We start from the raw sequence: 18,657 nt of genomic DNA, 5'->3' as shown, positions 1-18,657 counted from the left end.
GACCATGAGGACTTCCTTGAAACTTTTCTTGCTTTCTCTCCTCCTCTCAGGGACTCTGACCTAGTCCAGCCACCATCATCTCTTGCCTGGATCCGTAAAACAGACTTCTCCATGGTCTCATTTCTCCAATTCATTTCCCACTTGGAAACCAGAGAGATAATTTCAAGCCAGCAGCACTTCACTGCTTTATGCACTCCCACAGCTCCCACTGCCTCGGAATAAATCTGACTCAAGCCTCACCACTGTGTCTCCCACCCCAGATGAATGGAGGTTGGAAAATTAAAAGAACCAGCCCACCTGTAATTTCACAGACTCTGGCAACTTCATCTGAAGAAGCCCCTCCTCCAAGCCTTCTTTTTCCTCTTCTGCTGTCTCCTCTTCCTCTTTCTCCTCATCTTCCTTCTCCTGTGACTCTTCCTCCTCGTCCTCCTCCTTCTCCTCTTCATCTTCTTCTTCCTCCTCCTCTTCCTCCTCTTCCTCTTGTTCCTCAGTGAATACTTCAGGCTCAATCATCTTCAATATCTGTTTCACATCCTCATCGCCAAAGACGCCCATCACCTACAGGACAAAGCCTGGGTCCTTCACTGTGGCCTGCAGAGCCTCCATCAGTAAGTCCCAGCATCATTTCCCAGATCTGCTTTTCCTGCATGTGGCAGGTTCATTCCTGCATTGGCTATATGGCTCCTCTCACAACCAGGAATGGCATTTCTCTGCCCTGACATTCATCCTCCTTAAGATCCCCTCCAATCCTTACCCTGTGTCCCACCCACATGGCCCAGACCACATAGCTAAATATGAGCACCTTTCCCTTCTCAAGTGTCTATTCTCCCAAGCTTGAGCATATGTGCCTCTGGAACAGGACACACCCTATACCTGATGGAGGCCCTTATAGCTCCCAGCATATGCCAGTTCTCAATCAACATAATGGAGATGCTAACAGATGGAAGGAAATTGGGTAGATAAAAGGGAAGAAGAAGTGAGAAAGAGAAACATGGATGAATGGGGGGAGAACTGGGTGGCTGAGTTAATGGATGGAATAGTAAGGGTTTGAAGGGGAGAAGAAAGATGGAGGGGTGGTTAAGGAATGGAGAGGTGAAGTTAAAAGTGAAGGAAGAGTTGGGAGGTGAAAAGATGACAGAGGATAAATGACATGTGGATAGGTGGGTAGGTGAATGGATTGTTTGATAGATGCATGAGCAAGTAAATGAGTGTATGGGTAAATAGATAAATGGGTAAGTAGTCATGGGATGAGGTGGTATGGATGGATAAATTTATGAATGAAAAGTTGGATGAATTTGTGGGTAGGCATATGAATGAATCATTAGATGGGTATGTGAATAAAAGGGTACATGAAATAAGGGATGAATAGAAGATGGAGATTGGGTGGATGGGTGAGTAGATGAATAAGTGTAGGTGGTTGGATGGATTCATAGGTAGGTGGATGGGTGAAACATACCTATGGATAGACAGATATATGTATGGGTGGACAGGTAGGTGGATAATGAAGAATGGATAAATCTGTGATGGTGCATGGATGTATATATGGATGTATAGATGCACCAGTGGAAATAGGATGTATGAAAAGAAAGTTAGGTTAGTAAGTAAATAGTTGATAGATAGATGAATAAATGGCATGGTGAATGAACTGATGTATGAGTGAATAGAAGGCTAAATGGAAAACTAGAATGAAAGCTGGACAGATTGGCACATGGATGGATGTATATGGTTGGAGAATGGAAAAATAAATAGATGTATGAATGGTGGTTGATTGGGAGGATGAATGGAAATAAAAGCTTAATAAATATATGAATAGATGACAGATTAATGAATGGAAGGAAAAGTGAATGAAGGATGAGTAGATAATGGAGGGATAAATTGAAAGGTGGAGATTGTATAGATGGAGAGATGAATGGGCGATTAGATGCATAAATGGAAGGGGAGTCGATGCATGTATGGACAGATTATTTGGAATGTGGAAGACTGGGGCAGAGGAAAGCAGGAGGAAGCCATTACCAGCAGGGTGGACACAAGCTTGAGCACAGGGACAAACTGGAACTCCACAGAGCCCCCGACAGGGTCGCGTGCGTGCTGCCCACCATCGCGCACTGCCTCCCCCAGCATTCTCAGTGCTTTGTCCCGCAGGGCCTCCAGCGGGATGCTGGGGCTGAGGCGGGCTGGAACTTTCCGCCATCCCAGTAGCCGTCAGGCAGCCACGAAACAAGGCGGTGAGAAATGGTGTGGAGGTCGCAGGGAGGTGGTGATGCCCCCCGCCAGGAAAGCCGTGGCGGCGGGGACCATTATCCGTGCTTTTTCCAGGTGGGAAGAGGGTGATTGTTCGGGTCTCAGGCGTGAGGGGCACGATGTACTCGGAGAGCATGGAGCGGCGGCTGCGGCAGGCACTCTCCAGGTGGATGCTGATGAGGAGGTCGTAGTAGCCAGCGCGCAGAGGGCCAGGCAGGTGCGCGTCTTCCAGGGCGTGCAGCAGCTGCGCCTGGTCCACGTGGCTGCACAGAGCATGCGCCACGCGGTTGTTGCCCAGGGCGCACACTGCGCGGTAGAGGCGGAGTGTGTGGGAGTGGAAGCGCTGCAGGTTCAGGCGCTCCGACAGCTCCAGGATGTCCATGCACCTGTGGCAAAGATGAGCCACAGACAGAACAGAGCAGGCAGAGGAGGTGGGAGACAGAGACACAAACCACAGAGAGGCAAAGAGGTGTGTAGGTGAGTTTTGGCGGCCCCAGCAGGGAATCCCAGTGTTCTGCTGGGCCAAGGTTCTGTGCGGTCTATGGAACTGGGTTTAGGAGTCTCTGAATGGTTCTGGAAGTCCCTAAGGGATCTGGGGCGCCCTGGGAATGTCTGTCACTCTGGGGTATCTGAGACTCTACCGAGAAGATCTTGTGACTCTGACATGTATCTGGGATCCAGAATCGAGCGCGACCCCCTCCCTCCCAGGGCAGGTCTGAGATCCTGGTTATGTGTGAGCACCACTAGAGTAAATGCTGCTAGGGGAGGCCATTTCAGCTTGTTTGGGTGTTTTTCTTTTTCTTTCTGTATTCCCCAGCACCTAAACAGGACGTAGCACATAATAGGTGTTCAATAAATATTTGTTGACTGAATAAATGGATGTGTCTGGCCCCTGGGGATGGGTGTGAGCCCACTGAGTTATACATGAGCATTACTAAAATGTTTGTTCACAGGGCTTGATATTCTATAGCCTGGAATGCCATCAATTACATAAGAAGAGCTCGAAGCTATTTGTCAAATGAATGAATAAAGGAAAGATGAGGCATGTTGGAAGCCTCCTGGGTGAGCCTGGGACTCCTGGCCATGTTCAGAGTCCTTAAGAGTATTCCTGTGATCCATGTCCGGTCCCCTGGAGTGGGTTCAAAGAGATCCATGGGGTGTGCCCGAGAGACCCTGCGGTGCACCCAGACCTCTCCAAGGAATGCCCAGGACCCTCCGATGTGCACTTGAGGCCCCTTGGGGGAATGGGCTCTTTGATATGGATCTGGGCTCCCTAAGATGGGTTTGGAGCCCTGTAAAGTGGGTCTGGGGCCCTTGGGATGTTTTCTATGGTCCCCTGAGGTGGGTCTGTGGTCCCCTGAGGTGGGTCTGTGGTCCCCTGAGGTGGGTCTGTGGTCCCCTGAGGTGGGTCTGTGGTTCCCTGAGGTGGGTCTGTGGTCCCTTGAGGTGGGTCTGTGGTCCCCTGAGGTGGGTCTGTGGTTCCCTGAGGTGGGTCTGTGGTCCCCTGAGGTGGGTCTGTGGTCCACTGAGAAGGACCTAGGACCTCCTGAGGTGGGTCTGGAGTTCCCTGGAGTGTATCTGGGAATGCCTGGGTTGCATCTGGGTCCCATGAGGTGTGTCTGGAGCCCACTGAAATGGATCTAAGGTTCCCTGGGGTGTTATCTGGGGACAGTAAGGTAGGTCTGGGCCTTCTAGAGTGTTGTCTGGAGTCCCAGGGTAGTGGGGGGGGGCACTGAGTTAGACCCAGACCCCCGCCGCCGCTGCACCCCGCCCCCCACCATCTTGCAGCCAGGGGACCCTGACCGGTTCTCCTCAGGGATGTGCAGCGCCATCATGATCAGTGGCTCCTGGCACTCCACGGCCCAGCCCAGTCGCTCTCCAGCACGCCGCGTGTCCACCTGCAGGAAGTGGTTGGGCATGCGGCTCCACGAGATGGGCATCAGCATCTGCACCTCGAGCCGCGGTGGGCACTGCGGGGGCCGGGTTCTTGCGCTCACTCAGAAACATGGCGGCAGACAGCGGGCATGATGTTCTGGGGGCACAGTGCGCTGGTCAGGATTCCTAGCCCTCCATCCTGCCACCCTGCTTCCAGGGAGACCTCCCAGATTGCCCCGTCCCCTACAGCTACTTTTCAGCCTGGCCTCCCACACCTCCCCCCTCCGCCTGTCCCATCACTGCACTCGTACCTTCTGCTTCCCCAGCTCAAATTGGATGACATTCTGGTGGGTGGGCAGGACAAAGACAGCAGGAAAGAGCTTCGTGTTGGGTTCCACCTGGCAAGGGATAACAGCAGGGTGAGGGAGAGGGTGAGCTGCAGGTGGTGTTGACTCTGGAACCCAAACTCTGGGGCTGATTGTCCCATCCTGATCCTGCTGGCACCTGCAGATCCAAACTAAGGCAATGTAGGCTCCACAATGGCCCTGAAGCCGCGCTTGGGCTGCCCTGCCCCTGACCCAGCCAGGTCAAGTTCCTCCAACTCCACCGGGGCAGTCTGTCGCCTGGGTCTCTGTCCACATCATGTCCCTCACCACGAATGCCATTCCCATTTCCCTCCCAAGCACACGCATTCTCCCAACCCCAGAAAGCATCCTCTGACTCCCCCTCCCCCAGCACTTCTGATCTTCCCAGTGGAACCCACCCAGCCTCCACCACAAACACCACCATCTGGAAACAGCCCTGCCAAAACCAACCCTGAATCTAATTGCACCTCTGCACCACGCCCAGTTTACAGGAAATACAGAGGACAGAGGAAAATGTTCAGATGACACCACAGTGGGAACTAGGCCCATACTGTTCAGATGGCAGTGTGCACAGAGTCCCCTGGGCTTTGTCAAAGTGCACATTCCAAGTTAGTGGGTCTGGGGAGAGGTAAGATTCTGCATTTTTCTTAAAACAATTTTTTTCCAATTACCACTGACATACAATATTATACTATTTTTAGATGTACAACATAGTGATATACCTTACAAAGTAATCACCCCAATAAGTCTAGTACTCACTTGACAACATACATAGTTATTACAACATTACAATATTATTGCCTATATTCCCTATGCTGTGCTTTACACCCCTATGACTATTTTTATAACTGACAATTTGTACTTCTGAATTCCTTCATCATTTTCATTCCAACCCCCCTCCCATCCGGCAACCATGTTTGTTCTCTGTACCTATGAATTTGTTTCTGTTTTGTTTGTTTGTGTATTTTGGTTTTTAGATTCCACATATAGGTGAAACCTTATGGTATTTGTCTTTCTTGGTAGCATAATATCCTCTAGGTCAATCCATGTTGTCACAGATGCCTAGATTTCATTCTTTTTATGACTGAGTAGTATTCCATTGTATGTCTGTACTACATCTTTATCCACTTGTCTATCAGTGGACACTTAAGTTGCTTCAATATCTTGGATCGTGTAAATAATGCTACAATGAACATAGAGGTAATGTGTCTTTTCAAATTAGGGGTTTGTATTTCTTCAGATAAATACCCAGAAGTGGGATTACTGGGTCACATGGCAGTTCTATCTTGAATTTTTTTGAGGAACCTCCATACTGTCTTCCACAGTGGCTGCACCAATTGCATTCCCACCAGTAGTGCAGGAGGGTTCTCTTTTCTCCACATCCTCACCAACACTTGCTGATTTATTGAAAATAGCTATTCTGACAGGTGTGAGGTGATATCTCATTGTGGTTTGTCTGATGATTAGTTTTGCTGAGTGTTTTTTGTAGAGATTCTGTATTTTAACAAACTCTCAGGTGATACAGACACTGCTGATCCAGGGACCATAATTTAGATGGATTAATGGGTGGACAGGAGAATAAATATGACATAAAGCCATTGCAGTAAAATATGGATGGTAGATTCTTGGTAGTGGGTATATGGGTATTCACTGTACAATTCCTTTAATTTTGCTGTACACTTGAAATTTTTCATAATAAAATGTTGAAAGGAAAAGTCCACCTTAGGATTCTGGCCCATCTTGGGTGTTCCCTGATTGGTGAAAAGGTGGCCACTGGTGGCACCCATCCTAATAGGGAATACAAACCTCTCTCTAAGATCAAGGCTATGTTTTGTCTCCTTCTTTCTGGGCCTCAGTTCACTGGGTGGTTCAACTAGACTGTTTCCCTGGGGCCTGCCAGCTCTGGCCTGTCTTGAGGACAGAGAAGGTTCTCTTTGTTTTGTTTTGTTTTGTTTTAGGTGCTGTTTTTGTCCTGTTTTTTAAAGGTCTGGACTCCAGGGGTGTCTGGGAAGGTTGTCCCAGGATGCTGGGACATGATACTATTGCTAAGTTGAAAGGTATGGGCTCACCTGGAAAAAGGTGTTGCTCTCTTTGCCATTGGCTGTAAAGGTCATCAGGCCAGTGGCCAAGTCCACCAGGCAGCCAATGACAAGGTCTGTGTGGCTGATCCGGCCCTGCTGCCCGGAGCTCACAAAGTCTCCGCCCCACACCATGTAGCAGTTGCTGCACTTGAGGCTGGAGGAGACAGGGGTGGTCAGTGCATGGGTCCTCAGCCAAAGCATTCTAGACCCTGAATACCTCCTTCCCCAAGCTCCTAGAATACCATGACCTCAGGGCTCATCCCCAAACCTCCACCACCTGCAGACCTGAGCACTAAAACCCCTCACCCCAGACCCTGAGCTCCTCAGAGCTAGAATTCTTAGAAGCTGGTGGGATGTTCTGGAAGGAGAAGAAGGAAGGGGAGCAAAGAGGAGAGAACAGAGAAAGAAGGTGAGGTAGAAAGAAGAGGGCGAGATGAAAAAGGAGGAGTAAACAGAAAAGAAGAAATGGAAAAAGGAGAGGAGGAAGAAAAAAAGCAGAACAGAAGCCATTGGAAGAAAATAAACAGGAAGAGAGGAGGAAAAGTAGGAGGGAAACTTCTGAGCCAGGTGCCCAGTGCTGACGTCCCGCCTCCCACAGTCCCCACCCCTCCCTGGCACCTGCTATGGACGTTGCCTTGTTCATCCCCCATGGTCACTGTCACTGCCCGGACCTTGGTGAGGTCGAAGTTCATGTCGTGCTGATGGTAGTCAGGGGTGACCCAGCCCACCCACACGCAGCTGGGTTCCTGGCCAGCAAAGACCCTCACGGAGTAATAGTACTGGAGAGGCAAAGGGAAGATCAGTGGTCAGTCCAAAAGAATGGTGACATAGGGCTTCCCTGGGGCTTTAAGTGGGTTTCTCTGGATTCTCAGTGTCTTCTGGGAGTTTAACCAGTTTCCAGATTTGAGACCCCGTGGGCCTATGTCCCTCTGTTTCTGTGTTTATTGATGTATTTCTAAACTCGGGAATCCTTTGGGAGTATTTTGTGATATTCCCAAGTTTGGGTCTCTCCTCAGGTTACAGCAAAGTTACAAATAAACAATGGCTAACAAACAGCTCACTAATTAGCTCACAAGTTAACTCACTTAATCCTTACAATTACCATCAATTGTAATAGCCTTACAATTACCATTTTACTGATGGAAAAAGCCATAGAGCTTTTTGACAAGAAGACCCAAATGGCACCCAGATCACCCATGATCCTAACATGGCTGTTTGTCTCAGAAAATATTCCAGATTTGGGGAATCCCAAAACTATTGGAATAATTGTAAATTTTAGTTCCCAGGAATACACTAGAATAACTTAAATTTGGATATATTGAGTTTATATGGGTGAATACAAATATTGGGGCCCCAAGTTTATATTGGTTTATCCCTTGGATGTTTTTAGGTCCCTGGGAGTTATATTAGTATGCTTTATAGCTTCACAGTGATTCCCACAATTTTTAGGCTCTATGGACCTAGATCAGCATGTGCTGTATTTTGAGGTATCCAGTGTATCTTGAGGTATGGCAGTTACCGGGAATCACAACATGAAATTCTGAAATCTGAGAGGTTTCTAAAGTCGAAGGTCCTTGGTTCATACCGTGGTGGTGTTGAGGATGATCTCAGGGTCATCACGGTTGTCAGCAGGTACCACCTCTCGAGGGAGTCGGGGCAGAGCCGGAGTGGCTGGTGGCTGGGTCATCATGGCAGCCTTTTTGGCCTTGAATAAGAACCTGGTGGTGGGGAGGAGAAGTTGCGTAAGAACTAGCTCTCAAGCCCAGCCCTCCAATCCTCCTGACTACACATTCATGCTCCCCACATCTGTCCTAACTACATCCTGTTTCTCATACTCAAGGCCTTGCCCTTGGAGGATAGAATTCCCAACTATGACAGCCTAATCCATTCTGAAAGTGCTGCACTCTGTGCTTGTGAATGCTGGTTGACCCACATTTAGAGGAGCATCTGGGAACATGGAGCTTCCCTTAGTGGCTACAGTGGTCCCCCTATGTCAGCATTTCTCATATGCATTTCTCATATGGGTGTTAAAGGAATTTGGGAAAAGACCATTCTTCTTGTGTGGCACTGTCTGGTACACTGAAAACAAGTAGAATCGATGGAGACCTAGGAGCAGCTTGATAACCCAAACTGTGATAATCGAAATCTTCCATCATTTCCAAACACCCCAAAAGACACAGAACTACCCATTGAAAACCACCACCATAGTTGGGGGAAAGCTGATTTCATTTTAATTAATGTCTTCTGAGGGCATCCCTTGAAATAGTTTTGGGGGTACATGTGAGACACAGAAATGACCCTGATTTAGAAGACCACTGGTGTTCACTGGGTTGCCTTTGGATATGGTCAACTCTGCCAAGATACTGAGGTCCTCCCTATAAAGTCCGTAGTTAATGAAGCTCATTGGATGAAATGCTTTGAGGGCCACCAGGTACCCCAAAGATAGTGAAGTTCTCCATAGACATAGTGGGGCACCCCAATTTTACATTCTCAGGGAAACTAGAGTTTCCTAGGAAAATAAAGGCCTTCACTTGAGACATGATAGGATCCATCAGTATTCTGACTTACTTCGCATATATGGGACACCTTGGGATACAGGGGGTTTATCAAGTTATTGAGGTTGTCTAACTGGGGGTCCCAGGACAGACCTTAGGCCTCACCTGGCCCCACCTTGACTTACCCCCTCTTCTTGTTCTTCTCTGTGGTAGCATCTTTCTCATTTTCCGCCCTGGCAGGCTGGGCCTCTGCCCCAGCCTGGAGGGTGCCCCCAGGTGTCCCCTCCTTGGCAGTTCCCTCTTTACCCCCCTCAGCTTCACCCCAGCGCCCAGCTGAGCGGCGCAGGTTTTCATAGTCTGTGTCAGGCTCTGCTGCCCAGGCTTCATCCTCAGCAGGGGGCTGCAGGCCAGGGGATGCCAGAGGGGTGGCCCCCGCAGTGCAGCGGAAGTGCTGATGGAACTGGACTGGAAGGCTCAGGCGAAGAAAGAGCATCTCCACCAGACTGTTCTGGGAGCCCCAGGTTCGGTGGGTCAGGCGCAGGCAGGGGGGTGTATCCACAGTGCCATCCACACGGGCCACCTGCAGGGAGAGGCAGGAAGCACTGAGCCTGATAGGTGGGCTAGGGCCTAGCCGCTAGGCCATTGGTCCTAAACCCAGGTACACACGGAGCCGCCATTAGGCCTTAGAGCACCTGTGTGAGAATCAGCCAAAAGTATCCCCTCCTCTGGGTGGATAAACTCCCCATGGGCACACAGTTTGGCCATGGGGTGCAGTCAGCCCTCTGTCAACCTTTGTCTGGGCACCTGGTACAGTGGCAGCCCTGGTCAGGCACTGGGATCACTTTCAAAACCTACCTATAGCCATGACAGGTTTGGCTCAGTGGTCAGAGCATCAGCCTGTGGATGGAAGAGTTCTGGGTTCGATTCCCTGTCAAGGGCATGTACCTTAGTTGCAGGTTCCCCAGCCCTGGGAGGGGGGGGCATGTGTGGGAGGCAACCAATCGATGTGTCTCTCTCTTTCTCTCTCTCTCCCCCTCCTCCCTCCCTTCTGCTCTCTCTAGAAATCAATGGAAAGAATCTCCTCCAGTGAGGATTATAAAAAACCTACCTATGCACAGGCCTTAATCCAGACCAAGTCACCCATCCACCCATCCATCCATCTACTCGTCCATCCAACCGTCCACCTGTCCACTCATTCATTCGTCCATATACCTGTCCGTCTGTCTATCTGTCCATCCACCCGTCCACTTGTCCACCGGTCCATCCATCTGTCCAACCCACAGATATTTACTGAGTACCTACTGTATATCAGGCACTGTTACAGATTCTGGGAACACAGCAGTGAACAGAACAAAGGTTTTGCCATCCTGATCTCTCAGGGAGACCTCGTGGGGAGAGCAGCCCAGGGTTTTGTAAAGGTGCCCCAGAAAAAATTTGTTACACTTATGAGTGGAAACATAACACTCAGAGAAGTGCACACATCATAAGGGCATAGCACCTTGAGTTTTCTGAGTGAACACACCTGTGTGCCCAGCACCCAGAAGGAGAAACAACACAACCACGCCTCCAGGAGCCCCCTCAGTGCCTGTTTAGTCACTACCCTCTCAAAGACCATGCGAGTTTCTGATGAGGGAGATGCACCTACCTGGCCTAAATAAGGGATAAAAGCAGGTAGAGGGACAGATGCCTGTCCTGTGCGCTCCAAGTACAGATTCTCAAAGTTTTCTGATTCAGCCCTAACCAGTTTGGCTCAGTGGATAGAGTGTTGGCCTGCGGACTGAAAGGTCCTGGGTTCCCTTCTGGTCAAGGGCACATGCCCGGGGTTGCGGGCTCGATCCCCATTGAGGGGCGTGCAGGAGGCAGCCAATCAATGATTCTTTCTCATCATTGATGTTTCTATCTCTCTCTCCCTCTCCCTTCTCCTCTGAAATCAATAAAAATATATTTTTTTAAAAAGTTTTCTGATTCAGTTCAAAGGGAAAGAAATACCAATCCTGCAATAAGTGTATGAAACTCCATGCTCTGGTTAATGTAATATACTCTGCTGTACTGAATACAGTGTGTAATTTTTGTCTGCGGCTAAAAACTAAAATCTGTGTCCCGGTTAATCATTTGATTGCACATGTGAGATTTGCTGCTGTTGCAGTATAAACACTAGGTATCATAGGATTGAAAATTAGTTATATTATAGTTCATAAAAGCTGAAAATGAGAAATTAAACCTGCAAGCGAAATGTTTGAAATGATTATATTCATGTCTACATAAGATGTGATTGGGACATCAGACAGTTATAGTGATGATTTAAGTACTGATATTGAAGAAAACCACGTTTTCTTCCTCTTTTGGTTTATTGACTTGGTTTAATTTCCATTATGCTATGTTGTATAATCAAAGCATTGTAATCTTATTTAAAAATACATAAGAACAAAAAAAGTTTTCTGGAGACTCCATCAATAATTGGAGAGGTTCCCTTTCTTTGATGCCCCTCTCAAGGTGACCTCCTGAAGGACCAGCTGCTGAGATGGACCTCTGTGCTCCTCACCAGCCAAAGAATTCACCTCAAGCCCTGGCTGGTGTGGCTCAGTTGGTTGGAGCATTGCCCTGTACACCGAAAGGTGACGGGTTCGAATCCCAGTCAGGGCGTATACTGGGGCCAGTTGGGACCAGTGTGGGAGGATGCTTCTCTCTCTCAAATCAATTTTTAAAATTTAAAAAGAGAATTCACCCCAAACTGTGAAACAAAGATTTGCTGTCCCCAGACTGAAGGCAGGATCTTCTCTCTCTTCCCGTCCTTATAAATCCTGGACTTTGCTCCTTGACAACAGTCTACTGACCTCTCCCTCCTGTGATTTGTGTGCAAAGTAACTAAATGTCCAAGTTATTCTTTCACAGTAACAGCCTCCTGATTTATCACAGCACAGATTAGCTTTGCCTGTTCTTGAACTTCCTACAAATGGGACCCTACAGTATGTGTTCTTTTGTGCCTGGCTCTTTCACTCACACTATGTCTGTGAGATTTGTCCACATGCTGTGTATATACTACGTTGCTCACTTTCACTGCTATCTGGTATTCTGGTCTTTGTGTTGTGAAGACCATTGGCAGTGGCAGGAATTGGGAAGTTCACGGCTACTCCATCACCTTCTCCTGCCCCAGCCACCTCTCTAGTCTGTCTCCACTCTCACCTTCTACTGTCAATAGGAACCTTTCCAAAGCTCAAATCTAAACTGAGGAAATCTAAAATTTCCCTGTTTAAAACTCTTCAACTTTTATGTAGTCTTAAAATGCCTCCCCACAAAGACTTCGTAATTACAAATAGAAAGAGAGTGACTTTACAGTGGGGGAACTGTCAGACTCCACCTTAACTACAGAGTCGACGTTGATATAAGATACAGAAACATCGTGTGCCTCCTGATAGCCTACACAACATAAATGTTGCAGAACCCCTGCCAAGTACCCAGCACCTGAACCTAACCATGAGGAATCATCAGACAAACCTGAACTGAGGGACATTCTGCAAAATAACTGGCTTGTACACTTCAAAATGTCAATGTCATGAAAGACAAAAAAAGGCTCAGAAACATTCTATTTTAAGACTAAAAGCATAGCAACTAAATGCCATATGTAATCCTGATTGGATCCTAAACCAGAAAAATAAAAAGGGACATTATTGCCACAATTTATAAATTTTAAATATGGGTTGTGAATTAGGTGATAGTTATACCAGCGTTAAATTTCCTGATTTTCATAACTGCACTGCATGTACTGTAAGAGCATAGTCTGTTCTGAAGAAATGCATATTGAAAGTTTAGGGGTAAAGAGTCATGATGTCTCCAACTTACTCAAAGGATTCAGTAAAAAAAAGAGGGAGATTGTGTGAGAGGGAGATCCGAACAATGCCATGGATGGGAAAACTGGGGCTCAGGAAGAGACAGTCATTTGCCCAGTGTAAGAGGCCAGCTCCAGCTCTGTCTGATTCTAAAGCTAAACCTCAGTCACATAGGATTCAAGTTCTTCCCAGGTTGAGAAACGGACTATCACTGTGGTCAATGGGGGGTATTTATGGTAAGAGTCTGACCCTGAGTTCAACCCTGGGAAAGAAAAGACACTGGAGTCTAAAAATTAGGATACTAGCCCCAGCTGGTTTGGCTCAGAAACGGAGCGTAGGCTTGGGGACTGATTCTGGTCAAGGGCATATGCCCAAGTTGCAGGCTCGACCCCCAGTAGGGGGCGTGCAAGAGGCAGCCAATCAATGATTCTCATCATTGATATTTCTATCTCTCTATCCCTCTCCTTTCCTCTTTGAAATCAATAAAAATATATTTTTAAAAATTAGGATACTAAAAACAAATAAATGAACAAACAGAAAAGACAAATAACAATTGGTAAGGAGGGTGCCAAAATGTACTCAAGGTTTATATTTCTTTAAACTTTGTTCTATGATCAAATAGTTAAAAGACTGGAAATTTCCAATGGAATCATTTATCCAGCTTCTCTTTCCTCCATTTCCCCATTTTATAGGCAAGATACCTGGAGCTGAGAAAGGTTGTAGTTTGCCAAGGTTATACCCTACAAGGTGGCCCTGGGAACCCATCACCCTGACACCCCCTTGTGCATGGTTTGTCAGCTAACACGGAAGGAAAGGAAAAACTCAGGGAAGAGAATTGCAGGGAAAATGAGGTCTGGAAGCAGATCAGAAGGTATTGAATGGGGTCAGTCCTCACCTCATAGTGGGGGTGCTCAAGTGGCACGGCCTCAAACTGGGGAAGGCTTTTGCTGAACCAGGTGGTGACCGGGCGTTGCATGTTGATGGCAAATGGCTCAAAGCCTTCCTGAAGACCGCAGATGGCAAAGAACCGCAGGGAGCTCACATCCTGGCCCAGGTTCAGATGACCCACCTGGCCGGGTCCCAAGCTACAGACCGGCAGGAAACCTGGTGGGAGGGCGTGAATGGGCAGAGGTGAGATAGGTGGGCAGGGCAGGGACTTGTGGGGAGGGGTAATGTGGAAGGAAAGGATGCAAGAGGGGGAGGCTGGAACGGGCAGTATAGGGTCAGGTCACACAGAAGAAAACCAGAAAGGGGCCATGAGGCCAACCCTCACCATCGCCAATCTCAATATCGCGGAAGGCTGTTTCGGAACCTGAATCGGACATGAGGATCTCGCCATTGAGGGTGAAGATAATGGTGTTCTCTGTGAGGTCAATCATGCAGCCCACAACATCACCTGACTGCCAGTGACGCCCAAATGGTTCACTGCCCAAGTGCCAGCGCTGGCCCTGTGAGGAGGCAAGGGGAAGACGTGGCATGGGAGAGGCATGCAAAGAAATGGAGACATAAGAAAGCAAGGAGAGACATGTAAACATACACATTACAAGGTGTCAGGTTCAGGGCATGTGGGACAAAGCAGTGGTCATCCCCACAGTGTCCCCATCTTTCCCCGCATGTGTATCCATGACCCCTGGAATGTAAGGGCGGGCTTTTATGCTTTTGCTTCCCTTCTGCTTAGGTTCTCTACTGAGTCCATGCGTTGATGCAGGGAAGGAAGAAAGTATAGACAAATAGATAAATGGATGATTACATGAGTTGTTGGATGGATAAATAAATGAATTGATGGAGCCCGGCTGGCATGGCTCAGTGGTTGAGCGTCGACCTATGAACCTGGAGGTTATGGTTTGATTCCCAGTCAGGGCACATGCCAGGGTTGTGAGCTCGATCCCCAGAGTGGGGTGTGCAAGAGGCAGCTAATCAATGATTCTTTCTCATCATTGATGTTTCTATCCCTCTCTTCCTCTCCCTTCCTCTCTTAAATAAATAATATTTTTAAATGACTTAATGGTTCCACATACTAAATTATTGAATAGATGAATGGATAAATGAAATTGCAAATTGATTAAATAGGTGAGTGGCTAAATTAACAAATAAATAAGGTGGAAAAGTGAATGGTTAAGTGATTATCTGGACAGACAATTAGATGGATAGAGAGTTGGATTTGTGAATGGATAGTTGGATAGAGAGATGGATCATGGGTAGATATATGTATGGACAGAGAAAGAGGGAAGGATAGATGGGTGGATGAATGGGTGAGTAGTAAGGTAGATGTAGGGATGGGTGGAGAGAGTGGGGCACGGATAGAGGCAGGGCTGACGTATATGAGCTGTGGGAGGGACTACAGGACATGGCAGAGTGGAGCCCAGGGAACTACCCACGCGATGCCCGTTGAAGACATAGGCCAGCTCATCAGCTCCCAACTCCACGTCAGGCCGCAGCTCGGGCCTCGCCCAGCCCACTCGCATCTCGCCTGTGGTGACTGCCTCAAACTCGAAGTACCAGCGACCACTCTGCACCGCATAGGATTTCTCTGCCCGGAAGATGCGCACTCGATCCCAACGGGACTGGCTCTCTACCAGACCTACAAATGGGGCCAGGCAGAGTCAAATATGCTGCATGCGGAGTGGATACAAAGACAATGAGAGGATGGTGGGAGAAACCAGCGAAGGTAAGGCTGGGAGAAGAGGGACAAATGTTTGGTGTTAGAGGAGAAGAACTGGGGAATCTCGGACTAGACAAAGAAAGGTAGAAGGGACCTACTGAGTGAAACTTCTCCCTTACTGTCTTTAGCAGTCAGAGCTCTCAGAGAAGAGATACTGACAGAGACATAGAGGGAGAAAGTCAGGTCAATCATGGTGATAGTCCGGGGCTAAGGATCAAGATTAAAGTTGATGTTTAGAATCAAGTGTTGAGAGCTGGATCAAGGTGTCAGGTTCAGGGCATGTGGGACAAAGCAGTGGTCATCCCCACAGTGTCCCCATCTTTCCCCACATGTGTATCCATGACCCCATGAGAGAAAGAGTTAGGGTCAGAGAGGAAATAGAAATTGGGGTTGGGACAAGGGGTTGAGAAGTTTAAGGTTGGGGACCATAAGGGTTAGGGGTCAAGGCTGCTATTAGAGGAAAGCAGTGGGTCAGGGGTCAAGTTAGGGGTCTCTGAGATCTTGATTGGGTGACTCCATGTATTAGCTATAGTCCAGAGGTTAGGGATTAAGGATCATATCTGGGGGTCAGGGATTGGAGTCTGGGGTCAGGGTCAGTGCTCACTGGGCTCCTGGTCTGGTGGCTCAGTGATGCAGTCATAGCCCAGGCAGAGTTTGCATTAGGTCAAGGTCAGTGGTTAAGATCCAGTTCAGGGTTGGGGTCAGAATAAAGGTCACAGTTAGGGGTAGGGGTTCAGTATTGTAGATGTAGCCCATTCAGAGGTTGAGTTGGCTCAGAGATCAGGGGTCAGGGCTGGGGGCCAGAGGTCAACACTCACTGGGCTCCTGGTCAGGCGGCTCAATGTTGTAGCCATAACCCAGCAGGGTGCGCACAGCTTGGCAGAGGCTGTCCCTGTTGCTGCGCTTGGTGGCCTCATCCAACAGGCGGTAGGGCACCAGGCGAGGGTTTCGGCGTGCAGGGATGTCCTGCACAGCACTGTAGCTCCAGCCCTGGGCCACACGGTCGCGGGCCCACACATTGTGCCCATTCTCTGCCAGCCGGTCCACCAGTGTCGTCTGTGCTGGCGTTAGCCGCACGTGGCTCAGGTCCAGCGGCGCTGGTTTGTACCCATTGCTCATCATATACCTACAGGTGTGGTGGCACCGGTATATAAGTTCAGTGCTATGGGATCCCTGACTCTGAACTGATCCTTGTCTCCAGGATCCCAGGGGCCACGAATCTTGGAATTTCTGACCTTTGATCTTTGACATTAGGGTTGTATGACTCCCTGAATAATCTTGGAGATGCTTGACCTTTAACCCCAGGATCCTGTGACCCTAGCAAAAGCTTTGATTTCACTGACCTCTGGCTTCTCTGACTCTATCTTGATTCTGGGAGCCTCATCTCTAACCTTGGAATGCTCTGACCTCTCACCTCTAACTTTGAGGTTTCTTACCTCTAACCCCAAGATCTTCTGCTCCAGACTCCTAGCTTGGAGCCCTTGACCTCTGAACCCTGGTCTCTATCCCCAGGACCTCTCACCTATAATTTTAGGATCCCTTACAACGTCTCACCTCTTTCCATTGATTCCTGACCTCTAACTTAGAGATCTAACCTCTGAATATAACCCCTGGGGCCCGACATGCTTCTATTCTCCCTCTATAACTCCTAAACTCCAAAATCCTGACACCTCCCAAGACACTCACCACTGACTGCAGAACCCTGACCCCTGAGCCTATGATCTTCAACCCATGGCCCTTTCTTCTCTGATCCCAGTCTCCCCACAAGATCCCTCAGTCATGCCAGCCCCATACTCTATTCCCCAGTGGGACCCAGGCCACCCACACTCACGTCTTCGGGAGTTTTGTCTTCTTCAGGTTGTCCTCCGCCTTCTCGTCTGCCATGCCCACGTGGCAGCCCAGAGCCAGCAGAGTCCTGGGGTGGAGGGCGGGGGTACAGGGTCACCCCACCTAGTCCCCTGCCCCGTGTCCCTCTCCTGCAGCCCCTGTTGCCTCCGTCTCTAGGTCTCCAGCTCTCTTCGTATCTTTTCCCCAGCCTCTTGGGTGTTTTTGTTCCCACCTCTCTGTCTTAGTCTCTGTCTCTCTGACTCCTGTCTTTCCCTGTTTCTTTCTCTGTATCTCTTGACTGTCCATTTTCCCCTCTGCCTCTTTCTGTCCCTCTCTCTGTTTCTGTCTGTCTGTCTGTCTATCTCTTCTTGATTATCTTGCCTTCTGCCTCTATCTCTCTTTCTTGCCCTATGTCAGTTTCTGCCTCTCTCTCTCTCTCTCTCTCTCTCTCTGTTTCTTTTGCCATTTTCCCCTCTCTCTCAGTCTCTGTTTCACTCTCCCTGTTTCCCCTTGCCCTCCTCCCCACCAGTAATCAGGCCCAGCCCCTGCTCCACGGGACCCCCCTCACTTGAGTGTCTCCCCCGACATCTGCAGGTTGTAATTCCTCTCAGGCTCTGGTAGGCTGTGGAAGTTCACAAGACATGGGTGCAGCCTCTTATTGTCATCCCGAACCTGGAGAAATCACAGGGTCAAGTTCTGGGTTCCCTCTTCCCTTCCCCCAACATTCCCAGACTGTGCCCACTGGCCTCCCACCCTTAGTTCTGCCACTGGAAACCCAAGGACACCCCCCTCGCCCTATGTTGTAAAGGCCCTTCTCTCAGCCACTGGCCCCTCCCATGTGAGCCATGCCCCCCTCTGCAGCAAGTCCAGCCTGATGCTGCAGGTAGTCACTTACCGGGCCATAGGTCCAGCCCTGCTCAATGCGAGTCAGAGCCCAGAGTTCATGGATATTCTCTGCCAGCTTCTCCCGAATCCGCTCCAGATGGGGAGGCAGGACAATCTGGGGCAGAAGACGTCCGTGAGCCCCTGAGTTCTCTCCAGCTTGCACTGTAACCCCTCTTCCAGACAACATGTGCAAGCTGTTTCCCCCAGCATGCTCTTCTGACCTTTTCTGCTATTCCAAGCTCTGCTCCTCATCTCCATGACCTGACTCCAGGATTGGCACCAGCCAAGTAAGGACTTAGCATCATCAGAATTAAGGGATCGTCTGGGAATGGGTCTGTCTCTCCCATGTCCTGGAAGCTCCGTGAGGACAGAACCTGGGCTTCCTCAGTTTCTGCCATT

The 18,657-nt window shown here is 49.0% G+C and overlaps 1 protein-coding gene across 1 annotated transcript in view; it reads right to left on the bottom strand.

Annotated features, from left to right (window-relative positions):
• Positions 1-18,657, bottom strand: part of RYR1 (ryanodine receptor 1) — a 127,174-nt gene that overhangs the window by 85,534 nt on the left and 22,983 nt on the right. Inside the window, 18 exon segments of the mRNA XM_023760566.1 lie at positions 298-558; positions 2,014-2,268; positions 2,270-2,627; positions 4,045-4,217; positions 4,219-4,263; positions 4,265-4,273; positions 4,428-4,514; positions 6,551-6,716; positions 7,181-7,341; positions 8,148-8,280; positions 9,243-9,637; positions 13,780-13,988; positions 14,158-14,332; positions 15,263-15,465; positions 16,365-16,672; positions 17,378-17,461; positions 17,942-18,045; positions 18,269-18,373. Coding sequence (XP_023616334.1) covers positions 298-558; positions 2,014-2,268; positions 2,270-2,627; positions 4,045-4,217; positions 4,219-4,263; positions 4,265-4,273; positions 4,428-4,514; positions 6,551-6,716; positions 7,181-7,341; positions 8,148-8,280; positions 9,243-9,637; positions 13,780-13,988; positions 14,158-14,332; positions 15,263-15,465; positions 16,365-16,672; positions 17,378-17,461; positions 17,942-18,045; positions 18,269-18,373 — 3,231 coding nt within the window.

This window comes from Myotis lucifugus, unplaced genomic scaffold, assembly GCF_000147115.1.
Source record: "Myotis lucifugus unplaced genomic scaffold, Myoluc2.0 scaffold_185, whole genome shotgun sequence".
NCBI lineage: Eukaryota > Metazoa > Chordata > Mammalia > Chiroptera > Vespertilionidae > Myotis > Myotis lucifugus.
Note: the sequence above shows the minus strand (reverse complement) of the source record. Positions and strands in the feature narration are given on the sequence as shown.